Genomic DNA, 20,080 nt, shown 5'->3' with positions numbered 1-20,080 from the left:
GCCCCGGAGCCCTAGTATTAGCGCCCTGGTCCCACCCCTCTCCCAGGGCTGGTGTCTGGATCCTCAGCTGGCCCTGGGGAAACTGGGGCAGGAGGCTTGGGAAACGGAGCAGGGCCGGGACCCGGACTTCTACAGTCTGGGAAAAGGAGGCGCTGTGACCTGGACTGCTGGATCTGAGGGAGCAGGGCCTGGAGCCCCAGATCCTTCCCCCAACACACCCTTCGCTTAAATGCCAGCCGAGGCGCTCGGCCCACTCCCGCCCTGGGTTAACCCCGAACCCTGCAGAGGAGCCGGGACAGTCGCCCAGACCCGACGGATGGAGGAGGTGCGGGAAGGACCGGCGCTCGGTGGCGGGATGGAGGAACCCGCGAGCACCCAGGAGCTGCCGTCGCCGCCGTCGCCCGCGGCCCCCGAGACCCCCGGGCTCCCCGCGCCTGAGCAGCCGACCGAGGCCTATGCACAGCAGCTGCTGCTACAGGAGTGGGCGCCGCCGGGAGGGAGCCTGGAGCTGCCCCCGCGCCTCACCTGGAAGCTGCTCTTCCCGCAGCGGCCGCTCTACCGCAACCTGCTCCGCTCTCCCAACCCCGAAGGTGCAGGACAGAAGTCCGCGCGGGGCTGGAGACGTCTCCGTCTTCTTCCCCCAGCCTCGCTCACCCAGACCGTCTGTCTCTTCTTCTTTCCGTCTGTTTGCTTGTCTCTCTACTCTGTTTCTCCATCTTTGTCTATTAGTGTCCCTCTGTCTTTTTATTCCTCTACATCTCTCTCTGTGTCCCTTTTTGTCACTGTGCCTCTCTCTGTCTCTTTGCGTCTCTTTGTCCCACCTGCATCTCTGTTTCTTTCTACGTCATGTGTCTCCGCCTAGCTCTCCCTGTGTCTCTTTGTCTCACCCTGTATCTCTCCCTCCTTCCCTCCGCCCATATTCTATCTCTTTTTCTTGGTGCCTCTCTCTGTCCCCGTGTCTCTGTCTCACCACAATGCCCTCCCTCTCCGAGCATTGTCCCTCCGCCTCCAGGACGTTCTCAGGGCTCTCCCAGGGCCATGACTCACCACTCACCCCTGCCTGGCTGGTCTGGTCTGGCAGGCAGGGCACTGATTCCTGCTCGTCCAGCCCGCCCTGGGGTTAGAAAGTGAGGGGCATTCGCTAGGGGGCAGCTTCAGCGCGCCTGAGGCTCCGCCTCCCTGCGCATTTCCGGCATCTACGTTTATGAGCCAGCGCCCCCTACTGGTCGCACACAGCAACCCCTGGAGACTCTGGGTAAGCGCTTTGCGGCTAGCAGGGTGCTGAGGGGGTGGCCCTGGAGAATGGGCACGTTCTAATCCTTTGTTCGTCCACCCACCGGGCAGTTTCCGCGGATGGCACATTAAGACAGAGAAGCTCCAGCAAGGCCTCAGGTGAGTGGCCGGGACCCTCGGTGGCCTGCCTGTGATTCTTTGTTACGGACTTCCTCGCTGTGGGACCCGGAGAAACGGTCTTTGCCTCTCTGGGCCCTAGTCTCCTGCTCTGTAAGCAGGGTTAGTCATAAGAGCATGCCCATAAAACACACGCCACAGGGTCTGGCTGGGAGTAGCCTGCACATAGTAGGTGTGAAATAAATAGCAGTTAACGTTATTCCTATGCTCAGCCTCTTTCCGTGGGAGGGAGAGGGTCACCCAGGCCACCAGCTATCTGCCATTAAACCAGGCCCTGCTTCTGAGCGGTGGGTGGGATGGTGCACCTCAGGGGCTCAGAGTCACAGGCACCTGGGTAGGGATCCCAGCTCTGCCACTTCTTTGCTGCTCGATCTTGACAAGTCACTTCCCTTTGTGAGCCTCGGTTTCCCCACCTGCAACACGGGGCTCAGGATGCATTGCCCTCAGAGGAGTTCATGGGAACTGAGGCCTTGAGGTAGGCTGAGTGAGCTCTCAGTGCCCTTATGCCGGTACCCTTGACATCACTTCCAGGGTGCAATGATCAGGGTGTCCTGCTTGCTGGGGCCAGGATGGCCTGGGAGAATCCCGGCAGATGGCAGACCCCGCCTCCCCCGTGCTGTCTCTCACAGCTGGACCGTGAAGCAGCAGAGTGTGGACCTTCTGGCAGAGGGCTTGTGGGAGGAGTTGCTTGATGCTGAGCAGCCACACGTCACGGTCACGGACTGGGGTGTGCCTCTGCCCCACCGGCCTGCCCAGCCAGGTCGCACACAGGGGCTCCCTGAAACGCAAGCCTCACGCCATCCTCCCAGAGACCCTCCTGCCACTGCAGGACCCAGCCCTGCCCACCTCTGTGGCCCCTTCTCTCTGAGTCTTTCCGTTCTTGCAGTGTGCCAGCCCAGAGGCTGTTCCTTCTGCCCTGGTTGCTGGCTACCCCCTTTTCTCGAGGCGAAGTCCCCTCTCTCCTTCAGGAGTCGGTACGTGTGGCTCCACCAGGAAGCCTTCCCCTGGCCACCCCCAGGTTGGGTCAGATGCATTATCCTCCAGTGCCCCGGATTCCCCCCATCCCGGCCCTGACCACTCCTGTTTGTCACTGCCTGGTGACATGTCCACCTCCCCCACTGGACCATGAATCCCATGAGGGTGGGGGGTGGGGCTGTCTTGGTCACTGCTGTGGGGCCAGCACCACCCAGCCCCGGCGCACAAAGTGGGTGCCAGTGAGTGTGTGTTGACTGGCGACTGAGCCAGGGTTTGGGGCTGGGAGGTAGGGGCAGTGCAGGCAGCTGAAGCCTGGCCCCCACCCCCAGGTATGAGGGCAGCCGATTGGACGTCTGTGTGTAGGAGCTGCACGTCTGGCTGCTGGCAGCTGACTGCTGCACAGGCATCGTCCAGCACCACGTGCCCCCCCCCCGACCTCTGGGAGAGCCCCCCCCCCGCCACTGGGTCCAGGTGAGACTCCTGCCACCCACACACATGCTTTCGCGTCCCAAGACCTTACAGAGGGAGGAGAGCAGGGTTTATGGGTCCCTCATAAGAACTTCTTCCTGGCCCTGGTGCTGCCCCAGGTGTCACCCCAGGTGTCCCATGTATTCCGCCAGAACGGCCCTGGCGTCCGCTTTGTCCTCTTCCTGCACAAGACCAAGAACCGGATGGTGGTGGGTTGCTGCAGACGAGGGTGACCAACTCCTCTGTGTCTGTGCAGGTCAGGGAGTGACTGGCTGGCTCCGGGCCCATTCTGACCCCTTGTCACATCCATCCTCCCCTTGACACCCCCCTGAGCCCTTAGCATCTTCTTGTTCCTTTATCACTTCTGACGTCTTAATGTCTCTCTGACCCCACAGCAGCTCCCTGACCCTTACAAGTCCCTAACCCTTAGCAACTCCTTGACCTTTATGCTTCACCATGTTCCCTGAGCACGTCCCTGCTCCTTCTAGACCTTCATGACCCCTCAGCTGCTCTTGGATCACATACCACCTCCTATGCCCCCATAATCCTGCCTGACCCTTGGTTTCTCATTTGACATCTTCACACATCTTTTTATTTTTCTTTTCTTTTTTTCTCTTTTTTTCCCCACACATCTTTGAATGTCTGACTCTCTGGTATTTTCCATAAGGGCGGTGGCCACTTCTTTCTGAGTCAGTGCTTGACAGATAGTAGGGGCTCAATAAATCTTTGCTGACTGAACGAATAAATACATGTGCCCAAGGATGCTGATTATTTCCGTGGTGTTTGATCCTTAGAACTTCACCAAGGGACTTCCCTGGCGGTCCAGTGTTTAAGACTCTGTGCTTCCACTGCAGGGGGCGCAGGTTCGAGCCCTGGTAGGGGAACTAAGATACCGCATACCGTGCATGGTGGCCAGAAAAAGAAAAAAAGAACTTCACTGCGTTCATTTCCCACTTTCCAACTTGCACATCCTCTAATCCTTGATCCTCTGGTACCTCCCTTGACCTCTGGTCTCTTCACATAGCCCCAGTTTATGGCCTCGTAGCCTCTCCACTTACCTCTTCTCCCATGTCTCTTAACTCAGAATCCCCCAGATTCCCTCCTCCTCCAATCCCAAGTTATCATCCCCCAGAGCTGTCCACCTACTTCTTCTCCCCCAAGACCCCTCATTTCTCTTCTCTCACTCCTCCAGAGCCCCCAAACCCAGGTACCCATCAAGGACCCTTATCCTTGGGAGTAGTAAATTGCAAATTCAAACTTTCAAAAATATACAAATTAGAACTAAAGTGTTCTCCATGTGTTGGGTAGAGGGGCACTGAAAGCACTTCACAACCCATAAGTCCTGGGCTGTGGCCAGATTGCAAAACATACCCTGGCCCTAGCCTGGAGCAGGGTCCTTGAAGGCCTCCTACTGTCCTATTCATAAATCCTGAGGGAGTCTGGAGGTCCCGGCAGGCCTGACAGCTGGGGGGCATTCAGAGAAGGGCTATCCACCAAAAAGTGTGGGAAGCATTTCAATGTTTAACGATCAACCGGCAATACCATGGCATGTCACCCAGATGTCCTGTGCGGGGGTGTGTGTCCACACCTAAATCCACGTCGGAATCTATGGGTGTGTCCCCCCCCATCCACGGCACTGTCCCAAGTATGGGCTGACCCAGGCCTGACCACCCTGCTCTCTCCTCCATCCTGAGCCACATCTGCATGGGCTTGGGTCCCAGACACAAATAGATGGCAGGCAGGGACAAGTTCATAGCAGTTGTATTACAGGGAAGGCAGGGTGGTGGAGGCAGGCGGTGAGCTCTCTTCTGGGTCTTGCGGACTTCAGCAGACGCCACGGACAAGGTCAGGTGAGGGGCTCAGCATTTTGCGGGGGATGGAGATGAGGGACTGCTAAGGCATCAGAAGCACCTGCCACAGAATCAAAAATTATTACCAGGGGGTGCCAGGTGGGAGGGGTTCTAGAAGCCTGAGATGGGGTGGGGGTTCCGGGCTGGACTCCAAGTTCAGGAGCTAGGCATCCTGGCCTGGGAGTTTGGGGCTGGGGGCTCTTGGAGTTCTTGGGGGTAGAGGGACAGGTGGGGTGGTTTTAGGGGGTGCCCTGGCTACATTTAGGGCCCCCAGGTCTGTGAGCTTGGATATGTGAGTCCAGGGTGGGCTCAACGGCCTCCAAAGTTGGGTCTGGGGGTTTCAGAACCTTAACAGGGGCTCTGGAACTGGTTTCCGGGACCAAGGCTAATCTAGAGGGTCTAGGAGGGTGGAGCACGAGGGCTGGATAGGGCATTTCTAGAATTAGGTCTGGGGTCTTGAGGTCTGGGTCGGGTTTAGAATCTGGGAGTCCCAGAGCTGGGTCTGAGAGCTCTGGGATCTGAGGTTGGAGAGGGTGCTCCCAGAACGGAGGCTGGATTACTGGGTCAGCTTCTGAGCCTGGGAATCCCAGAGTTGGGTCTGGGAGATCCAAGGGGCATGGGCTTGGGGAGGGGGCGTGGGGGAGGAGAAGGGGGACCTCCCGGACTGGTTTTAAGGACGCCCAATTTGGGTCAGAGGCTCAGCGGTCTGGATGATGGGGCTGGAGCCCGGGTGCTCGGTTGGGAGCTAGGCAGGTGGATGTGCGGACGGGGGGCCGGGTTCCTACGGGCGCGGGCCACCGGGCGGGCACCTGCAGTAGAGCGAGGAGATGGAGTTGGACCAGTCCCCGAACAGGCCGCGGCGGTACTCTTCCAGGCGCGGGTAGGTGCCGGACGAGAATTTGCGCGACTTGCCGGCCTTGCCGCGAGAGGACCACACGGTGAGCTCGCAGCGCGGGCCCACCACGAGGGACGAGATGGTGTTCTTCCAGCCAGAGGGCAGGTAGGGCATGTCGGTGCCCGGCTCCAGCGACAGCTCGGCGCCGCCGCAGCAGAGATCGTAGTAGGGGTCGCTCTTGTCGTAGACCTTGGCGCACGTGCGCGTCCCGTTGATGTTCTTGATGTCACTGGGCTGCGGGCAGGCGCCTTGGACGCCGGGGACGGCCGCCAGGGCCAAGGCCAGCAGCAGTGAGCACAGAAGGGACATGTCGACACTGCAGGGCAGCGCCCTCCAGCCCTTTTATGCTCCTGACCCGTGGGAAGGGAAAAGCTGCGAGATAAGGACTTAGGGAGGGAAGAGGAGGGCGCTTAGGAGCGGGAAATCTTCCCAACCTAGGTCGGAAACCCACAGCAGATGAATACAAGACGGACTTATTTGTATAAAACTCAGCAGCTTAAGATTTAATGTGGCAAATGACAGGACCAGTGGCTTGTAATACAGAGGGTAGCCTAGGGTTAATAGTTATAGGGAGGATGAGCTCTTAAAAATTGACAAGGAATGGACAAACCCCTTCCAAATACCAAGAGGCCCAAGGAGGGGGAGGGGAGCTGGGCCTCCGCGCTGCGCAGGTCCGCTTCCTGGGAGGCAGGCCCTTGGGAATGGAGAAGCTGGAGATAAGGAGAGAGAAACCCTGGAAGGGAAGGAAGAGGGGGGAGAGAGATGGGGAGGGAGACCCCCCCACACCTCCCCAGGAGCAGGAGATCCTAACCAATCTTAAGATATTAGACATATTTGCATAACAAAAGCTATTGCAAGGCAATGTACAAAAGGCTTGGGGAAAATTCTGCAACACTTGGGACAGCGTAGAATTAGTAGCTATAATATATAAAGAGGGCTTATAAATTGACAAGAAGATATCAAACAACCCCACCCCCAGTCCCCATTCCAACAAGGACAAGCCAAGGAGGAGGAGAGAGAAGGAAGAAGAGGCTGCCTCCCCCCAACCCCACTGCCTGGCATTCCCACTCCCAAGGAGCTAGGAGATTTTCTTAACCAAGATTGGAAATCTTGCATCTATAATATAAACAAAGGACCTGTTGAACTGTATAAAACTTAAACCTTTTGTATAGCAGCAAACAAACAAATAAAAACCTAATCTGGGGGAAAATAGACAATTTTTGTAACATGACTGCTTACTAATCAGCAAGCTGAAATGGCACAAGCCAAAGGCAATATTAAGGAGCCGCCCAAGAAGGTTAGGGAGGCTGGGGCCTCAGAGAGAGACAGGGGCCCTAGCATCTGGGAGTCTGGCCAAGGCCCTTCACAGGCTCTTTGGAGTTCCTGGCCTCCCACCAGACAGGAACAGGGTCAGGTGTGTGGATAAGCTCATCAGACAGACAGTGGTTCAAGTCTGTGACTCTGTGGGTGAGTCCAAGTCTGGGCCTCAGTTTCCTCATCTGTAAAATGGGTGATATTTCTTCCTACACTATAGGATTGTTGTGAAGATTACAAGGGATCATAGAAAGTATGGGGGCTAAAGGAACAGCTTATGGAGCCAGGCTGCCTGGAGCAAGATCCCAGCTCCTCCACGAGCTTTCACACATGATTCCACCTCAGGGCCTCATGGAGGCAAGGACAGTATCCATCTCAGGATGCTGGTATAAGGAGTAAATGAATTAATCCACATAAGAGTACTTAGAGTAGGGCCCTTGCTAAATGTCATATGAGCGTTTGCCGTATTCTTATTGTGAAAGCCTTTAGCACGGTGTCTGGCACACGATAAAGGCTCAATAAACACACACCAGCACAATGCGACACTGACAACAACCTGCTATTATGCATGGCCACCCGGCTGACACTGCTCCCTCCTGGTCCCCCAGATGCTGTCCTCCGCCTTGACCAGGGTAATGCAACGGTTACGAGACAAAGGCTGGAAACACTTGGAACCAGGTTCAAATTTTGACTCTGTCACCTTGCTGAGTGACCTCAGGCAAGTGAACTCACCTCTCTGAACTTTTCTTCCTACCTTCAATGGGATCATAGAATATGATAATAGAAAATGATAATTTAAAATTACTATGTAATTTATAACTAATAGAATATTATTTAAAAACATTAGGAACAATTCACATAATTATTTATAAATATAATATAAATAATTGTGATATTGAATAAATACAACAGTATAAATATAAATATAGTTATATTTATAAATGACAGTATAAATATAATATAAAAACAGTATAACTATAAAGCATGAAGTACAGTGCCTGGCACATGGTATGTGCAAAATTAACAGGAGCTATAAGACCTATACTTTTTTTTTTTTTTTTTGGCCACACTGCATGACATGCGGGATCTTAGTTCCTTGAACCAGGAATCGAACCCACACCCCCGGCAGGGGAAGCTTGGAGTATTAACCACTGGACTGCCAGGGAAGTCCCTAGAACTATTTTTATAATGATTCTGAGATCCTGGACTCTGCCCTGGCCCAGCCCCAGACCAAATCTAGATCCTTCTCCCTCCTTTCCTCTCATGACTGTGAAATCTTATCTCCAGCTGCTAACTTCCCAGCGGGCCTCCTTAACTTCAGGGACACAGAGTCCCCACCCTCCCAGCTTTGCCAGGGCCACCGGACTTGGGGATGGACACAATCACCTAGAGCTCCAGCCACCCAGGAGGGCCGTGAGCTTCAGACACAGAGAGCAACATGGAATGGTGAGGAGACCCTGACATGGAGGCAGACCAGGGACAGAAACGCAGGACCCACTGAGCCACAGTACACAACCAGCATCAGAGGGAACCCACGGAGATCCGGGGCATGGGCACAGCATCCCCAGTCCAGAGACACACACATGGCTTCAGGGGGTAGGGACGCCCCTTCACATAGTCAGCCACTGATGGTCACTGATTCTCACTGGTGGATCCCAGAGGATTACAGGCATCAAGTGTAGACACATGCCCGATACCACAGTGCCAGAGAAACACAGTCCCAGACAACATCCTGCCAACAGAATCACACGCCCACCATCATCAACAGAAGCCCAGTTCTCAACCGCTCCCACCCTACGCCCCATGAAATCTCAAAATCACAAAACTCCACGCACACATCAGGCATGAGCACATGAGCACCCACCAGGCATCCTCCTCCAGAAACAGTTTCCTTGCTGTTGATAACACATAGTGTACAAATAGTAGAAAAACAAACATCTCCTTATTGCACATTTTTTTTCTTCAAATGGAAAAATGTCCTGCCCTTGAGAAACCCATGAACCCTTCAGAAAGTTAGATGGTAAATCAATAATTTGAACACAATGTGAAAAGAGCTATTACAGGGGCGTTGCAAAGGACTCTGGGAATGCAGTGGGAAGAACAGCAGGTTTTTTAAAAAAACATCCACCGATTTTTTTTTTTTTTTTTTTTTTTCGGTACGTGGGCCTCTCACTGTTGTGGCCTCTCCCGTTGCGGAGCACAGGCTCTGGACGCGCAGGCTCAGAGGCCATGGCTCACGGGCCCAGCCACTCCGAGGCATGTGGGATCATTCCCGGACCGGGGCACGAACCCACGTCCCCTGCATCGGCAGGCAGACTCTCAACCACTGCGCCACCAGGGAAGCCCCACCGATGTATTTTGATTTGTACAATGTGGGAAAAAAAAATCTCCTTTTTAGATCTCACACCTTGATTTGACATTTTTCATCAGACCATATAAAAAGGAGGTGGGTATACACTTGAAAGTGCCACTAGAAGAAAAAAGAAAGTTTTTGTCTCAATCAGGGTAGAACCTGAATATAAATAACATTAGAGGTGACACATAATTTAAATAAAAATGCTAAATCTGTGCATAAATACAGGAAAATATTCAGATCAGTACTTAAATTTACACTGGATCATTGGAATGAATTACTCTTCTGTAATGACAGGTCACTGACTGGGATCATTTCTCTATAATTCTCAAGGGCTAATACAACCCTTCAAAGCAGCCCTGACTCTGTGGTTTGGAAACAGTGGTTCTCAAAGCATGGTCTCTGGACTAACAGCATCAGCATCCCCTGGGAACTTGTGAGAAATGCAGATTCTCAGCCCCACCCCAGTTCTCTGAATCAGAAACTCTAGGAATGGGGCCCAAGAGTCTGAGTTTTAAACGCTCTCCTGGTGACTTGATGCTAGGGTTTGAGAACCACTGGGTTAGGGCTTTGGTCTCCTAAGACTTCATATGTCACTGATTGTTTATCCCATCTAGAATTTTCTGTATTGATACCTCAATTTGCTCAGCTTCTATAAAGTTTATTTCATATAATTTTCCAAACAAATTCAACAAAATTCCATTAGCAGTAGAAAAAGGAACATCTCTTGGGGTCCACGACGGAGCCTCGTAAGACAGTGCCTGGAACCCAGATGCCTGGAATGCACTTGAATCTTCTCCAGCGCAGACACAAAATCAGTCACCGTCTAACTTCAGGACGTGGCTGAAGACTATTTTCTCAGCTACACCTGCTCCAGGTGAGGGGCCTATCTGGAAGCCTCCCTGGGTCCCACGGTTCCCTTGTGGTCTAGGCCTAGAGCTCCTCAGCCTTCATTGTGCCACAAATTATTTGGGGGGTGAGGTGGGTTGGGGAGGGTCAAGATACTAATCCCGATTCAGCAGGTCTGGGGTAGGATTTCGTTTCTGCATTTCCTACCAGCTCCCAGGTGATGTCAGTCTGCTGGGGGCCCTTGAGCAAGGCTGACACTCCCATCTGAGACAGATATAGCAATAATTAGTCTCCAAATAGGCAATCTGCCACCAGGAGGGCGTGGCAGGAATTCAGAGGTGATCAAGGCTGCAGGGTGGGGGCCACTGCAGGGGAGTGATTGAAACTGAAAGAGAAAATCAAATGAAATTTCAGAAGGAAGCCTGTGGAGTAAGCGGAGTCTGAACCTCCTAAGGGCTGCAACAACTTTGACCCCCGAGATTCCCGGCAGGTGGGCGGTGGAAACCCTAAACTAAATCCGGGGAGGGGGCGGAGTTTCGCGGGCTGCCGGCCGGGATGGGGAGGCTGAGCACTCTCGCGAGGTGGCGCCAAAGCACAGAGATTCGTGTAGCGGGCAGGTGAGTGCTGGAGCCTCAGGTTCAAATCCCGACTCTGCCACTTACCTGCTGCGTGAACTAGGGACGATACTCAACCTCTGTGAACTTCAGTTTCCTCGCGTGTGAAGTGGAGACAATACACACAAAAGCTAGTTACCTCTTTTAGTTTTGAGATTTGTAGGGAACATTTCCTTTCCCTTTATTTTATTTTTTATACAATTTTTAAAAGTTACACTCCTTTTACAGTTACTATAAAATATTGGCAATATTCCCCGTGTTGTACAATACATCCTTTACACCTTTATAGCCTACTTTACACCTCCCACTCTCCCACCTCTATATTGCCCCGCCCCACTGGTAACCACTAGTTTGTTCTCTATATCTGTGTCTACTTTATTTTTATTTTTTATTTTTTGGCTCCCAGGCTTGCGAGATCTTAGTTCCCCGACCAGGGATTGAACTCGATCTCGGGCCACGGCAGTGAAAGCACTGAATCCTAACCACTGGGCCGCCAGGGAATTCCCTGCTTCTCACTTATTATATTCACTAGTTTGTTGTACTTTTTAGATTCCACATGTAAGTGATACCATACAGTATATGTCTTTCTCTGTCTGACTTATTTCACTGAGCATAACACCCTCTAGGTCCACCCATGTTGCTGCAAATGGCAAAATTTCGGAAGGTTTCCTTTTCTGATGCTTATATTGGTCATTGATATATTCTCTATCTCTTTTTTTTCTTTTTCCTTCTCTTTTCCAGTTTTATTGAGATATAATTGACATATAGTACTGTATATGTTTAAGGTGTACGACATAATGATATATGCATATATTGCATAATGATGACCACAGTAAGTTTAGTTAACATCCATCCCCTCGAATAATTGCATTTTTCCCCCCTGTGGTGAGAACCTTTAAGATGTCCTCTCTTAGCAACTTTCCAATATACAATACAGTATTTTTAACTATAGTCACCATGCTGTACATTACATCCCCAGGACTTATCTATCTTATAACTGGAAATGTGTACGTTTTGACCACCTTCGTCCGTCCACCAATCTGTTCTCTGTTTCTACGAGTTCAGTTTTTCATTTGTTTTTGGTTTTGTTTTTTTAGATTCCACATATAAGCGAGATCACACAGTATTTGTTTCTCTGTCTGACATTTCACTTAGCATAATGCCATCCATGCTGTCGCAAATTGCAAGATTTCCTTCTTTTTTTAAATGGCTGAATCTTTTTCTTCATCGATTTTGAGATATAACTGCAAGGGTTTTATTAGTCTTTTCAAATTACTAGCGATAACCAACATTTAGCTTTGTAGATCCTCTCTATCGCGTATTTGGGTTTTTTCTTTCATTTGATCTTATTTCATTAATAATAATAAATAGCATTAGTTTCTATTGTGCATTTGGTTTTCATTCTTTCTTTGAGTTTATTGTGTTGTTCTTATCCTAACATTTGAGATTCATGTTTAGCTTGCTAATTTTCAGCCTTATTTTTCTTTTCCCACATTTGTATTTAAGGCTTTCTACTTCCTTTGTAGGATTGTTGTGAGGCTTACATGTGCTGAGATTGTGTCAGGCACAGGAAAATGCTCAGTATGTTAACAATTAATGTTGGTGTTGGTTTTGATTATTATTTCTTTAAGTTCATTTTTATTTATTTGGCTGCGTCGGGCCTTAGTTGCGGCACTCAGGATCTTCATTGCAGCATGCAGGATCGTTCATTGAGGTGTGCGGGCTCTTCGTTGTGGCACACGGGCTTCTCTCTAGTTGTGGCACACGGGCTTCTCTCTAGTTGTGGCACACGGGCTCAGTAGTTGCGGTGCGCAGGCATAGTCGCCCCATGGCATTTGGGATCTTAGTTCCCCGACCAGGGATCGAGCCGGCGCCCCCCGCACTGGAAGGCGGATTCTTAACCACTGGACCACCAGGGAAGTCCCTTGATTATTATTATTAGTGATGGGCCTTAAAGACAGAGAAAGATTCAGGGGAAGAAGCCTGGATCAATTATATATTAGTTTTCTATTGCTGCCATAACAAATGCTTACAAACTTAGCAGTTTAAAACAACACAGACATTATCTGACAGATCTGGAGGTCAGAAGTCTAAAGTGGATCTCATTGGGCTAAAATCAAGGTGTTGGCGGGGCTGCATTCCTTCTGGAGGCTCTAGGGGACAATCCATTTCCTTGCACTTGCTAGTTTCTAGAGGCTGCCTACATTCCTTAGCTTGTGGCCCCCTCCTTCTTCAAAGCCAGCAACATAGCATCTTCAAATCTCTCTCTGACTCTGACCTCCTCTTCTGCCCTTCTTCCATATTAAAGGATCTTTGTGATCACATTGGACTCACCCAGATAATGCAGGATAATTTCCTTATTTTAAGGTCAGCTGATTAACAGCTTTTATTCCATCTGCCACCTTATCTCCCCCTTGTCATAACTGGGGATTAAGACAGGGACATCTTTGGGGGGTCCATTATTCTGCCTATCACTAATTTGTATTTGATTTTACTGCAAAGGAGGAGTATTCTTCTCTCCTTCATGAAGAGAGGTGCCACCCAAGCTGGTCTGACACTTATTCAAAGTGTCAGACTGTCTGGGGTTCCACAGTGCGAGAACCCAAGCTCCTTCTACATTGTTGCTCCATCGTCAACATGTGGCTTCCTCTTCATGGTCCGAGATGATTGCTTGAACTCCATCCTTTGCATCCATATCCCAGACAACAGATGGAGAATAGGAGGGAGGGAAGAAGAGAATGCCCCACCCTTTAAGAGCTCTTTCTGTCAGAACTTAGCTACAGGTGAGCATATGATGCCATAAGAAGCTGAGTCATGACTCAGGTTAGCCATATGCCTGGTAAAAAATCAAGTTTCCTATTAATAAAGGAAGAATAGATATTAAGGTACTATCACAAAGCTTGGATAAGAGGCAGGTTGAGGGATGATCAGAGAGTCAGATAGGACACAGATCTCCAGGGGAGAATAAAGGGAATTCAGTCTTTCCACAACCTGGCTACAGCAGAGGGAAGGCTGACTGTGGTAGGCTGATTGATAATGGCCTCCTAAGATATCCAGGTCCTAATCCTGGAACCTATGAATGTGACCTTTTTTTGGCAGAAGAAATTTTGCAGATGTAATTGAATTAAGGATCTTGAGATGGGGAGACTGTCCTGGATTATCTGGATGAACCGTAAATGGACACACAAGTGTCCTTATGAGAGGGAGATTTGACTACAGATGAGAAGGAGATGTGACGATGGGAGCAGAGACTGGGGTGATGTTCTATGAAGCTAGAGGTCGGGGCCACAAGCCCAGGAATCCAGGTGGCTACTAGAAGTTGAAAAAGGCAAGGAATCGTATTCTTCCCAGGATCCTCCCTAAGGAATCAGCCCTTCTGACACCTTGATTTTAGCCCTCTAAGACTCATTTTGATGCAAATGACCAACAAGCCACATGAAAATATGTTCACTGATCATTAAGGAAATGCAAATCCATTCCATTTCTTTCTTAGATCGACTGGTCAATTTTTCTTTGACATATATATCATTCTTTTGTTTATTCATTCCTTGGTCAATGGACACTTACTGTGAGTGAGGTGGAGCCAGGAGAGCACTCTAGCAGGGGAGGGGCCTGACCTGACTCAGGTGCTCACAGAGCCCCTCTGGCTGCATGTGGGGAACAGACGGTGGGCTCAGAGCAGGACTGAGGAGCACAGGGGAGAGGCTGCTGCCATGGTCCAGCTGAACAAGAGCTGAACGTGGAGTGGCTGGAACAAGAGCCTCACTCAAAGGAGACACAGGGGAAGAGGAGGCAGTGAATCAGTTGTACATATACATATGTTCCCATATCTCTTCCCTCTTGCGTCACCCTGCCTCCCACCCTCCCTATCCCACCCCTCTAGGTGGTCACAAAGCACCGAGCTGATCTCCCTGTGCCACGCAGCTGCTTCCCACTAGCTATCCACCCTACGTTTGGTAGGGTATATATGTCCATGCCACTCTCTCACTTCGTCACAGCTTACCCTTCCCCCGCCCCATGTCCTCAAGTCCGTGCTCTAGTAGGTCTGTGTTTTATTCCTGTCCTATCACTAATCTCTTCATGACATTTTTTTTTCTTAGATTCCATATATATGTGTTAGCATACGGTATTTGTTTTTCTCCTTCTGACTTACTTCACTCTGTATGACAGACTCCAGGTCTATCCACCTCATTATAAATAATTCAATTTCATTTCTTTTTATGGCTGAGTAATATTCCATTGTATATATGTGCCACATCTTCTTTATCCATTCCTCTGTCGATGGACACTTAGGTTGCTTCCATGTCCTGGCTCTCGTAAATAGAGCTGCAATGAACATTGTGGTACATGACTCTTTTTGAATTTTGGTTTTCTCAGGGTATATGCCCAGTAGTGGGATTGTGGGGTCGTATGGTAGTTCTATTTGTAGTTTTTTAAGGAACCTCCATACTGTAGGCAACTCTTTTGACAAACGTTGCTGAAAAGGAAGTGTGATGGTCAACTTTATGTGTCAACTTGATTGAGCCACTGGGTGTCCAGACATTTGGTCAAACGTTCAGGGTGTGTCTGCGAGGGTGTTTCTGGATTAGATTACATTTGAACTGGTAGACTGAGTAAAGTATACTGCCATCCCTACTGTGGGTGGACCTCATCTAATCAATGACAGACCTGAATAGAAGGAAAAGGCTGAGTAAGAGAGAACGCCACCTGCCTGACTGCTTTGAACTGAGATTGTGTTCTTTTCTGGCTTTCGGATTCGAGCTGAGACTTTGGCCCTTCCTGGGTCTCAAGCATCCTGGATTTTGGACTAGAACTTACACCATAGGCTCTCCTGGTTCTCAGGGCTTTGGACTTAGACTGGAACTACACATCGCCTCTCCTGGGTCTCCAGATCGCCAGCGGAAGATCTTGGGGCTTGGCCTCCGTAGTTCATGAGCCAATGCCTCATGATAAATATATATGTATATACATATATATAGATGTATATATGGTATATATCTATATCTGTATCCTGCTGGTTCTGTTTCTCTGGAGAAGCCTCACTAGTACAAGGAGGCAGAGAAATGGGGTGGTAACTGGAGGGGGTGTGGGATTGAGATAGAATTTCTTTATGTTTTTATTTTTATGTATTTATTTTTTGGCCACATGGCGGCATGTGGGATCTTAGTTCCTTGACCAGGGATCAAACCTGTGCCCCTGGCAGTGGAAGCGTGGAGTCCTAACCACTGGACCACCAGGGAGTTCCCGAGATAGAATGAATAATAGAAATGATAGGAACAGACAGGGGAAAATTGATGTTGCAGGATAAGCGGTGAGGGGAGAATTATGAGTAAGAAACAGATAGCATCCAGGGTACAAGTGGAGAAGTTGGGCTTAGAAAGGAGGACAGCAGAGCATCCAGGCCCCGATGCTGGTAGGTAAGTGGATGTGGTAGTGGGAGTATACGGGATTTCTCTTCTACTGCTTCCATATTTTCAGTGGAAGAAGCAAAGCCATCTGTGAGAGTGAGGATGGGGGAGAGGAGTTGGAGTTTTAAGGAGAGGGGAGAAAATATGAAGTAAGTGTTGGAGGCTTGTAATAGATTGTAGAGGCCTGAAATAACCCCCGTTTTGATCAGAAATCTGCCATCTTTGCTGTGACCTGAGCTTTCAGAAGAAGTGGGCCCCAGCCCCACTCTACAAAGCAGACCATCTTTGGTCTGAGCCAATTATAGTTGCCCCATGTCCCTTTGCAGTAAATCATTTGGGCTGAGGCATGTGACACGATGTGACAGTCATCCATTTCCAGCACCTGCTCTGTGCCTGTTTTGGGTGCTGGGGACAGAGGTGAACAGAACAGACAGTAACCTCTGAGCTGGTGGAGCTTATATTCTAGCAGAGAGAGACAGGTCATAAACAACAACATAATAAGTAACCACATTTCTTTTTTTTTTTTTTGGCAGCGTCGCTTGTGGGATCTTAGTTCCCAGACAAAGGATCGAACCGGCACCCCCTGCAGTGCAAGCGCGAAATCTTAATCACTGGACCTCCAGGGAAGCCCCGATAAGTAAGTACATTCTTGGGATTTCGTTGCTGGTTCAGTGCTTAAGACCACACTTCCAATACAGGGGACCTGGGGTCGATCCCTGGTCAGGGAAGTAACTAAATCCCTCACGGAGCAACAAAGGTCCGGTGTGCCGCGACTAAGACCTGACTCAGCCAAATAAATACTTTTTTTTTTTTTTTTTTTTTTTGCGGTACGCGGGCCTCTCACTGTTACGGCCTCTCCCGTTGCGGAGCACAGGCTCCGGACGCGCAGGCCCAGCGGCCGTGGCTCACGGGCCCAGCCGCTCCGCGGCATGTGGGATCCTCCCGGACCGGGGCACGAACCCGCGTGCCCTGCATCGGCAGGCCGACTCTCAACCACTGCGCCACCAGGGAAGCCCCATATGTATTTTTTAAAGTAAGCACATTTATGGTGTGTTAGAAGGAGATATGTGCTATGGGGGGGGAAAGTAGAGCACTAGGGTATCAGGAGCACTAGCGGGGTTGCAATTTTTAATGGGATGTTAGTGTGGGATTGAAGGAAAGTCTGCTAGGGGGCTCCTGGGAGAAGTTTTCCTCAGTGATAAGAAAGCTGTCCCTTTTCTTCCTCTGGAAGAAATGCTGTCCCTTTTCTTCCTCTGGACATTGCTCAAAAGATTTAATATCCAGAACTGCGGTAGCCACCGTGTGACCTGAGATGATCAAACTTGAGGGTGAGGCTGAAATGCTGAGGACGGCAAGGCTGAAAGATGGAAAGGGTTTGAATTATCAATAACGTTAGTGTGATTTCCTGAATTAACCAACTCCTTATCTATCTTCCCCTCAGGCTTCTTGGTATATGAGATTACAAATTCCTGATTGTTTAAGCAAGTTGAGTTGAAGTTTTCTGTTATTTAAGGGAAAAAAAATCCCACAACCATATGTGATGTGACAATATTTCATTTTAAAAATCTGTAAGTGCTGAAGAAGTTAACAGGCATCTACCAAGATCCCAGGGATGAAAGAAACCACCCTCCTGTAGCCAGCAGTGGTGTTCAGAACCATGGAGAGTGGACAGTGGTCCTGCCTTCTCAGCACTGTGGACTAGCTCTTCCTTTTTAATGGGGGTTTCCACCAGCAAATCCCTTTCTATGGATCATTAGTCAGAAAATGGCATGGGAACTTTTAGGATCAGAGTCTTCATTGCTACTGGCTTATCAGCTGGTCCAGTTTGGATCTGAAATTGAGCTGGTTTCTACGCACAATAATAAAGCTAATTTGTCTTTGTCTTTAAAGTCAGAGTTGGAGGGACTTCCCTGGTGGTCCAGTGGTTGAGAATCCGTCCTGCACTGCAGGGGATGCCGGTTCGATCCCCGGTCGGGGAACTAAGGTCCCACATGCCGAGGGGCAACTAAGCCCGCGGGCTGTGACTACCGAGCCCACGTGCTCTAGAGCCCGTGCACCACACCTAGAGAGAAGCCCACATGCCGCAACGAAAGATCTCACGTGCCACAACTGAGACCCTATGCAGCCCCAAAATAAACAAATAATAAAGTCAGAGTTGGAGATAAGGACTTAGGACGTGTTATACTGCCTTATCATCCCAAATAGCTTCTTCCTTTCCAATGTGAGGAATCCATTTCTTGGGGAAAATTATTAATCTCTGCCTTATTGACCTCAGGCTTGGCTATGTCACTTGTTTGGGCCAATGAAACGGGGACGGAAGTGGTGTGTGTCGTTTCGGAGCAGAAGTTCTAAGAGCCAGTGCATAGTACACCATGTACTCTTTTTTTGTTGTTGTTTTGTTTTGTTGGCTGAGCTGCAAGGCTTGTGGGATCTTATTTCCCCAAACAGGGATTGAACCTGGGCCCCAGCAGTGAAAGTGCCGAGTCCAAACCAGGGGATTTCCTCCATCATGTACTCTTACCTCTCTACTCTAAGACCAGAAATGTCCCAGCTACAACTGCACCTACATCCTGAATCCTGGTGAGGAGCTAAGAGTCAGCCTACTCTGGATGGTTGTGTTGCGGACTTCCCTGGTGGCACAGTGGATAAGAATCCACCTGCCAATGCAGGGAACACGGGTTCGATCCCTGGTCGGGGAAGATCCCACATGCCGCGGAGCAGCTAAGCCCGTGCGCCACAGCTGCTGAGCCTGCGCTCTAGAGCCTGCGAGCCACAACCACAGGAGCCCGTGCTCCGCGGCAAGAGAAGCCACCTCAATGAGAAGCCCATGTACAACGAAGAGTAGCCCCAGCTCACCGCAACTAGAGAAAGCCCGTGCGCAGCAACGAAGTCCCAACACAGCCAAAAATAAATAAATAAACTTACTTTAAAAAAAAAAAAATAGACATACAGATCAGACAAGAAAATTATTTGCAGTCAACACCATTGTCTACATGGAACAATGCCCACAGTGGAACTTAATGACTTTTTGGTGACAACTCTCTCTGTGATATTTCTCCCAGCACATCGCCACCCTGACAATAGTCATCCAAGGTTTACAACCACAGGAGGTTGGGGTGAATGTAACACAAACACAATTTTAACATGTATCCTTAGAAATACTAACAGATATAGACCGTAGGTTCATGATAAAGCCATGGTCCCGCTGATCTGACCCAGACACAGCCTCCTCTAGACATCTTATTATTTAATGTAATGATAGCTTGTGATGCAATGAAATCTTCCATTGTTGTGGCTGAAAACATCCTCAGTGATTCTTTCACTCCTCATTCATTTATTCTTTCATAGTCTCTTCATCTCTCACTTCGCCTTCCCACTGCAATACACGCACACTCACATACGCAGTTGTGCAGTCACTTGTACAGTCACATATAAACAAGGCCAATGTCGTAGACAAATTGTTTATTTTCACACATTTTACAAAAAGTACAGGAATAAATATCTTTTAGGGGCTTCAAAAACAAATAGGGATCTGGAAGCAATAAACCAGTGGAGGTAGTTTATGCATAAATAATATCTAAGATGCTGAGACAGGGCTTCCCTGGTGGCACAGTGATTAAGAATCCACCTGCCAATGCAGGGGACACAGGTTAGAGCGCTGGTCCGGGAAGAGCCCACAGGCCGTAGAACAACTAAGCCCGTGAGCCACAACTACTGAGCCCACGTGCCACAACTACTGAAGCCCACACGCCTAGAGCCGGTGATCCGCAACAAGAGAGGCCACCGCAATGAGAAGCCCACGCACCACAATGAAGAGTAGCCCGTGCCTGCCGCAACTGGAGAAAGCCCGTGCACAGCAACAAGGACCAAATGCAGCTAGAAATAAATAAATTAATTAAATTAAAAAAATTTAAAAAGATGCTGAAACAGGTGGGTCTCCGGGG

General features: G+C 49.7%; 2 protein-coding genes across 2 annotated transcripts; one reads left to right on the top strand and one right to left on the bottom strand.

Moving 5' to 3' along the window:
• Positions 1-316: 316 nt before the first annotated feature.
• NCCRP1 (NCCRP1, F-box associated domain containing) lies at positions 317-3,121 on the top strand. The gene is given in 7 exon segments (XM_059045838.1): positions 317-590; positions 1,169-1,259; positions 1,345-1,392; positions 2,040-2,141; positions 2,715-2,856; positions 2,985-3,057; positions 3,060-3,121. Coding segments are annotated over 7 exon segments (792 nt in total).
• A 1,576-nt stretch (positions 3,122-4,697) lies between these two features.
• Positions 4,698-5,907, bottom strand: SYCN (syncollin). The gene is made up of 2 exons (XM_059045846.2): positions 5,513-5,907; positions 4,698-4,764 (listed from the first exon to the last, which is right to left on the bottom strand). Exons 1-2 carry the CDS (start codon positions 5,905-5,907, stop codon positions 4,755-4,757), a joined length of 405 nt encoding a protein of 134 aa, XP_058901829.1. The 3' UTR covers positions 4,698-4,754.
• Positions 5,908-20,080: the final 14,173 nt, after the last annotated feature.

Source organism: Kogia breviceps, chromosome 18 (assembly GCF_026419965.1).
Source record: "Kogia breviceps isolate mKogBre1 chromosome 18, mKogBre1 haplotype 1, whole genome shotgun sequence".
Lineage (NCBI taxonomy): Eukaryota > Metazoa > Chordata > Mammalia > Artiodactyla > Physeteridae > Kogia > Kogia breviceps.
This window is presented reverse-complemented; position numbering and strand designations above follow the sequence as displayed.

Coding starts and splice junctions, on each gene's coding strand:
- SYCN (XM_059045846.2), bottom strand. CDS start 5,907: ATGTCCCTTCTGTGCTCACTGCTGCTGGCCTTGGCCCTGGCGGCCGTC.